Source organism: Corylus avellana, chromosome ca9 (genome assembly GCF_901000735.1).
Source record: "Corylus avellana chromosome ca9, CavTom2PMs-1.0".
Taxonomy (NCBI): Eukaryota; Viridiplantae; Streptophyta; class Magnoliopsida; order Fagales; family Betulaceae; genus Corylus; species Corylus avellana.
The window spans coordinates 749,074-756,597 of NC_081549.1; the positions used below are offsets into that span (position 1 = coordinate 749,074).

The following is a 7,524-nucleotide window of genomic DNA, read 5'->3' on the forward strand; positions in this document are numbered from 1 at the left end:
ACTTTGGGGGGTGGATTGCCAAAATTGAAACTGTGGAGGTTGAATCACTACAAAAAAATGGTAAGTCGATTAAACTTTGCCAAAATTACACTTTACCCCCCAAAAGTTTGGAGCGATTTGTAATTAAACGATACTGAATTTAATTATGGTTCTAACATTCACAAAATATTTATTTGTTTACATCTCTTAGTACAAATCATAATGATCAAAACGTTTACAACCAAATCAAAGAGCCAATATGTTTGAACTGAGCTTGCTGAAGTCATGCCATGGAAGCTGCCAGGGACGGACCCAAGAATAGGCAGGCCCCCAAAATTTTTAAAGATTCTTCATAGTTTTGCCCTCTCCTCCTCATCAAAACTTCTGGTTCTGCCCATGTAATCTGCAACTATGTTTGAACTGAGCCTCCTGAATTCAGTTGGAAGCTGCAAATATATCGACATGTAAAGTTAAGATGAGAACAAAACAAGCAAAAAAATAAACAAAAAATAACTTGAATAAACAAATAGTATTAACGATTGATATTGAAATGTTGGAGAATACAATCTAATTACCAATATAACAGTTGGTATATGAGCAATCTTGAATCGATTTTTATCTTCGCAGTTCCTAATCAATTCACTACACTACCCAATTCTCAATTCTTTTAGCGCAGTGAGACAATACATCCTCTCAGGAAGAGATGATAACTTGAAGCAACTGAAAATATCCAGTGTGTGAAGTGACTTTAGATTTGGTAGCCACTCCGGCAAGGCTGTGAGGTTCTGACATGTCGAAATACGCAAGTACTGCAAAGTGTTAGCAGATCTTTTGAGCTATTGTGGCAAAACCTCCAACTTTGGTATATTTGTAATCTCTAATTTTTGAAGGCTTAAGTTCAGATCCCAACCATCTTCTCCTCTAGTCAAACTAATTTCTTTACAATCATCAATTACCAGGGTCTCTAAGGTGATTAGGTACTTGATATCATGTGTCATAGAGGTCAACTTTTTACAACCTGCAACAACCAATGTCCGAAGGTTGGTAAGGCGCCCGTCCATCCCTTGAAACAAGACTTCTAGGCTCAGACATTCATATACAAATAAAAACTGTAGAGAATTCAAGCAACACACACCCTTTTCAAACAAGCGAGTGCAAGTTGTTGTTACCGTCAAATATCTAAGGCTAATCATCTTCCTTGTATCCTTGGGTAACTGCACAAGACTTGAACATCCATGAAGTAGTAATGCTTGCAAATTGTATAGCTCACAAATGGAGTCAGGAAGTTTCTTGATGTTGTCATTCCAAGCGAGGCTCAGATATCTCAAATGCTTCAAAGTACCGATAAAGCTTGGCAGTACCACAAAAGACGAATTACTTAAATCAAGCATCCGCAAGTACTTGAATCTTGAGATGCATGCTTCAACTAAGGCCAACTCTTTTTGTTCGGTTGGGAACAAAGTGGTCCGCACTCCACTACTTAACTTATAAAAGCAATTTGGAACTTGTAGACCATTGAGTGAAAATGACAAATGACTAACTGTTCCAGCAATGTTTTGTGTGCAAGAGTCGATTGTTGAACACTCTTTTTCTGCAACCTTGAGTGCAAGATCATGGATGAGATCATGCATTTTAAACTCATAGTGCAAAAAGTAATTCTCAACATCTTGGAAGAAAGATTTGGACCACAACTCCTTGATATACATGTCGCCAACATCTTCCAATTCTAGATTTTGATTATTATTAGGCACTCTATTAAAGAGTCCATGTGCCATCCAAAATGCAATCAACTCACTACTTTTGAATTCATGATCCTTTGGGAAAAGAGAACAGAAGGCAAAGCATTGCTTCAAGTGAGATGGCATTTGATCATAACTTAGTTTTAATGCAGGTAAAATACATCATCATTTTGTTCTAATTTCCATATCTCATTATCTCTCACAAATTTCCACTCCCGTTCATCAACCTTTGAGAAAAGTAGGCTTCCTAAAGTCCTTATTGCTAATGGAACCCTTTACATTTTTTCACAATTTCATTTCCAATTTTTAAGAGGTTTGGATATTGTTTGTCTTTCCCCTCCTTAAATGCCAATTTCACGAATAAAGACAAACAATCATCATAGGATAAGCCTCCTAAAGTGTAAGGGGGTCCAGTTCCCAAAATGGAGGCAACCTTATTAGTACGTGTCATCACTAAAATTGTACTTCCCTCATAACCACCACTTAACAACCCTTTCAACTCAATCCATTGAATACGATCCTCGTTCCAAACATCATCTAAAACAAGTAGACACCTCTTATTCTTTAAACAATATCTTAAACTAGTTTGCCACAAATCTACACCCAACTTCTCATCAATTGTACCAGTTGCAGATTTAAGGATTTCTCTTATTAATCTTGGAACATCAAAATCCTCAGACACACAAACCCACATTCTCAAGTCAAAATGCTGGGCTACACATTTATCATTGTATACCAACTTAGCAATTGTGGTCTTCCCCAACCCTCCTATATATACCAACTATAGGAATTACATTGACATTTTTGTTGGCATCTGGGTCCATCAAAAGATGTATTATATTTTTTTTATCATCATTCCTACCAATGACTTCTGAAGGAGGAACAAATGAGTGGGTCATGTCCCTTCTCCCATGCATGACATGCCTATCTTCAAATCGTGCTATAAGATTAAATTGATCCTTACCAGCTGCAATTTTACCCAACTTCTCTCTAATGTCCTTGATTTTGTGACCCAGTTGGGAATGGAATGCAAAGGCGCTATACCATGAAAAGAAACCACGTACCTTTCTACTAGTGCCCCCATATGCTGTGACCACTTGCTTCTTTACAACTTCGTACTCAACTTCATCCAACACATCCTCGGCATCAGAAAAAATATCTTTGAGCTGCCTCAGCCAGATGCTCAGCGGGCGATTACTAGCTTGCTTCTCTTCTGCATCCAAGAGCACGGCTTTAATGGTTGTCATGGTACCCTCAAGCTCCGTCAGCTCGCTTTTGATGTCCAATACCAAGCTGATCTCTCTATAAGCAAGGGATCCTAGCTTCTCCAAGATCTTTCCTGCGATAGCATAGGCATGTTCAGTCATGTTGTTGACTTGGTGGATGTTACAGGACACCGAAGATCCAGCCGTACGTAAATCAAGGAAGATTGTCGTGGTCTGTGGTAGTCAGGGCACGTAGATCCACTAGATGTCACAAATAGCAAAGAAAAATAAAGGGAGGAAACGATGAGTTAAATGGTGGGATTCAAAGAGATTTTTGGTTATCTGGATGAGAAGACGACTGTATCTGTATTTCTGTTGTGTTATTAGAAATTTAGTATGATCTGGAGGTATCATGCGAAGACTAGGTAATAGCTAGGAAGGTAGGTACGTACTACGTAGTAAGAAAATGAAGGTTGCGGAGAAGTTGATGACAATTCAATAGTTTAAGAGCAAGTGTCTTTCTTTGAGCAAATTGCTGATTACTACTCAATAGTTTTAAGAACAACTCGCTTATAACTATGATATTATATTTGTTATTGACTATGATTTCACAACTACCAAAAAATGTTGCCGTTGACAAAGACTTAAGCCAAATTCTTTGGTAGTTTTTTTTTTTTTTTTTTTTTTTTTCCAGGATTTTAGGTTGGTTCCATTTAGAAAATGCTATAGATATATACAGCCAATTTTATTATGTTTAGTTTCTTTGATTAAAGGTGTGTGCACAGTGCGATTAATTAGGCGCGTGTTCGTGAGTACGTAGTTTCTACTGAGATGGCCTTTTAGGAGATAGTAAAGAACAAGGTGTTCCTTGAGCTGGCAAATGATATGTTGGTAAACAAAGATCCAAGGTTATCGATCTTTTATTTACTTTACAATTTTTCAAATGTTAAATAAAAAAATGTCTTTATATGTTATAAATTTGTGAAAAATCTTACGTTGTCTGATTTCTTATCACTTCATAATTCAGGACATGTACAAACAATGTCTAGTACATCACTAAATATTACCATTTCGGATCCGACGTACATCTCCAGTTGAACAATAACCATGAAAAAAAAGAAAAGATTCTGAATTTAATTATTGTTTTAACGCTTTCAAAATATTTATTTGTTTACATCTCTTAATACAAATCATAATGATCGAAATGTTTACAATTTTCTGAGATGGCCTTCTAGAAGATAGTAAAGTACAAGGTGTCAGTTGAGCTGGCAAGTGACGTGGGTAAACAAAGCGCCTGAGAGCATGTAACCAAAGCCACCAGCTTTGACATAAGCCCAAGTGAGGAGGCAGGAAGTGAGCAGAATGAGGATTGGAGCAGAGTACTGCTCAAGCTCTCTGATTCCATCCATTCCTTTCCAAACAATGGTCAATTGGGCCAGCCAAAAAGCAATGAAACAAGCAAATCCAATAGGGGAAGCTCCCAGCCAAGGCAAAATCTGTGAAAAGGTTGATTCTTTGATGACTTTTGGCAAAAGAAGAAAGATTGCCTCGCCGCCAATCCAAGTCTCAATCCCATAATACCAGCCACAACCAACCAAGGCTCTTAGAAGAGTAGGGATATGGGCGCCACGGATTCCAAAAGAGGATCTTGCAAGAACTGTAAAGGAAATACCATAACGGGTGCTGGGATGACCTGTCAGGATTAATGGGACCAACAGGATAACATTGGCAGCAGCAACTGTGGCAATCCCTTGCCACCAAGCCATGCCAAGATCGACAAGGCTGCCGGCAAGATAGTATGATGGAACACCCACAACAAGACCATTTCCAACCAGGAGAAATTCCTTTCAAGGGCTGTTGTTGACTTGAGATCATCACTGGTAAGACTGGGATGGGCTTCAAATTCATCAAACCCTGACGCCATGGAGGTGAAAATGGAGCGTCTGGGTCCATTTTGGTGATGGGTGACAGTAAATTTGGTAGATGACGAGAAAGAAGCGAGAAAGTGAGAGGGGCTTGGATTTTGGAAAATGGCAGAGGTGATCGGTGAAGGGTGAGGATGGGGATGGAGATGGAGGCTGAAACATTTGTTATCTCTTATACGGTGAATTTGTTCATCTCTTATACGGAGATGTACAAAAAATAGGCAAAATATAAAAACCAAACATTTCTCCTTTTCGGTTCTACCACTATTTTGGGTCTGCTTCCTCACAAATGCAACCCTTTTGACTGAACATCTCCAGCGAAAATATTGAAAAGGTCAATATTTCTCAAAACAATAACAATGACAAAAAAGAAAAGATACCAAATTTAATATTGTTCTAACGCTTACAGAAATATTTAATTGTTTACATCAATTAATACAAATTCTAATTCTCGAAATGTTTACAACACAATCAAAGTACAAATATCTTTGAACTGACATGCATTAAGGGCTTGCTGAAGTCACGGCATGGAAGCTGGCAAATATATATAGACATGTCAATTTAAGATGAGAACAAAACAAGTGAAAAATGTTAAGATAAAACTTCACTTTAAACTTTTAAATTATTGCGCGTTTTAAAAAAAAAATTCTAAATTTTAAAAACACTCAATTTAAACTCTTGAAATTTGAATTTAATTCACTTGACCCCCTCTGTCAGATTTAGCCGTTAACTTTTAACGAAAATGCTTAAAAAGACTAAATTACCTTTTCGATTTTTTTTTTTCTTAAAAAAGAAAAAAAAAAGAGGAAAAAATGGGTCCAACATGACCCTACCGTGGGTCACCTTGTGACCCGTGGGTCAAGCCAAACCCACGGGGTCTGGCCGTGACCTAGCATAGATTTGCTGACCCAAGGTGGCTCTGGCCGAGACCCACCTAAGTCACCGTGGGTCTTTTTTTTTTAATAACTTTATTTTTTAAAAAAAATTATGAATTTAAAATTAATGGTAAATTTAAAATTTTATATATAAAAAAATATATATAATAATAATAAATAATAATCATGGTTATAAACGTTATTTTATCACTTTTAACATTTTAAATTTGACAAAAGTAAGTCAATTGAATCAAATTGAAAGTTTAGAGGGTTAAATTGAAAGTTTTTTAAATTTAAGAGGAATTTTTTCAAAACGCGTAGTAATTCAGGGGTCTAAGATGAAATTTTCCTAAAAATAAATAAACAAATAGTATCCATGATTGATAGTGAAATGTTAGAGAATGCAATCTTACCAGTTACGTCTTCATCTTATGGTATCAAAAGTAACGTTGGTATATGAGTAATCTTGGACCAATCTTCCTCTTTGCATTTCCTAATCAATTCAGGACATGATACAATCTTCAATTCTTTTAAGGCAGTGAGACGATCCATCCCCTCCGGAAGAGATGACAACTTGGAACAATTAAGAATCTCAAGCGTGTGAAGTGATTTTAGACTTGGCAGCCACTCTGGTAAGGCCATGAAGTTCTCACAATTTTCAATAGTTACGAACTGTAAATTGTTAGCAGATTGTTTAAGCCATTGCGGTAAAACCTCCAACTTTGGTAAATCACAAATCTTCAATTTTTTAAGTCTACTTGGGTACCAATGATCTTCTCCCGTCAAACTAAGCACATCACAATTCAAAATTACCAGGTTCTCTAATAGGAATAGGTGCCACATAAAACCTCCCAAAGAGGTCAACCTTTTACAATCTGCAATAACCAATGTTTGAAGATTGGGAAGAGAAAAGCGGCCGTAGTACGATCTTCCCACTTGATACAAGTAATTCCATCCAAACAATGTTTCTAGTCTCGTACAGTAATATATACGCAAAACCCGAAGTTTCGGAGGTAACACGATCAAATTACCCTCAAACAAGAAGTGTGTGGAAGTTGTTGTAACCGTCAAATACCTAAGCCTTCTCATCTCCCTTATGTCTTTGGGCAGCAGCTCAAGCCTCCGACATTCATGAAGAAGTAAAGTTTGCAAATTGTACAGCTTGCAAATGGAATCAGGAAGTTTCTCAATTCTGTCATTCCCAGCCAAGTCCAAATATTTCAAGTGCTTCAAAGTACCAATAGAGTTTGGCAACACCTCAAAAGATGAATTGCTTAAGCTAAGTACCCGCAAGTACTTGAACCTAGAGATGCATGCTTGAACTAAGGCAAGCTCTTGTTGCTCGGTTGGGAACAAAGTGGTCCGCACACCACTACTTAACGTGTCAAAGTCGCATTGTGGAACTTGACCATTGTGTGAAAATGATAGATGACGAACTGTTCCAACAACTGTTTGGGTCTGACAATCAACTATTGAACAATCATCTTGAGCAACCTTGCATGCAAGATCATGGAAGAGATCATGCATTTTAAACCAATACCTGAAGTCCCAGAAGGAATTATGAACATCTTGGAAGAAAGATCTAGACAACAAATCCTGGATACACATGTCACCAACATTTTCCAATTCTCCAATTGCAAAATGATTAGACAATCCAAATGGGAGTCCATGCGCCATCCAGAATGCAATCAACTCATCACTCCTGAATACATAATTCTTTGGGAAAAGAGAACATAAAGCAAAGCATTGCTTCAAGTGATTTGGAATTTGATCATAACTTATTTTTAATGCAGGTAAAATA

At 37.3% G+C, this 7,524-nt stretch overlaps 2 protein-coding genes and 1 pseudogene across 2 annotated transcripts; all 3 read right to left on the reverse strand.

Moving 5' to 3' along the window:
• Nucleotides 1-329: 329 nt before the first annotated feature.
• On the reverse strand, nt 330-3,085 carry LOC132191602 (disease resistance protein RGA2-like; annotated as a pseudogene).
• A 1,094-nt stretch (nt 3,086-4,179) lies between these two features.
• LOC132191603 (purine-uracil permease NCS1-like) lies at nt 4,180-4,847 on the reverse strand. Its single transcript, XM_059606692.1, has 2 exons — nt 4,756-4,847; nt 4,180-4,705 (listed from the first exon to the last, which is right to left on the reverse strand). Exons 1-2 carry the CDS (start codon nt 4,845-4,847, stop codon nt 4,180-4,182), a joined length of 618 nt encoding a protein of 205 aa, XP_059462675.1.
• A 361-nt stretch (nt 4,848-5,208) lies between these two features.
• On the reverse strand, nt 5,209-7,518 carry LOC132161856 (putative disease resistance protein RGA3). The gene is made up of 2 exons (XM_059572060.1): nt 6,137-7,518; nt 5,209-5,382 (listed from the first exon to the last, which is right to left on the reverse strand). The coding sequence occupies exon 1, from the start codon at nt 7,398-7,400 to the stop codon at nt 6,153-6,155; it is 1,248 nt and encodes a 415-aa protein (XP_059428043.1). The 5' UTR covers nt 7,401-7,518; the 3' UTR covers nt 5,209-5,382; nt 6,137-6,152.
• Between the last annotated feature and the right edge of the window lie 6 nt (nt 7,519-7,524).

Bases quoted from the DNA above. Each gene is read 5' to 3' on its own strand.
- LOC132191603 (XM_059606692.1), bottom strand. From the start codon at position 4,847: ATGGCGTCAGGGTTTGATGAATTTGAAGCCCATCCCAGTCTTACCAGT. The intron at 4,706-4,755 runs GTTGGAAATGGT...TCTTGCCGGCAG, and splicing joins CTTGAAAGGAATTTCTCCTG to CCTTGTCGATCTTGGCATGG.
- LOC132161856 (XM_059572060.1), bottom strand. From the start codon at position 7,400: ATGGCGCATGGACTCCCATTTGGATTGTCTAATCATTTTGCAATTGGA.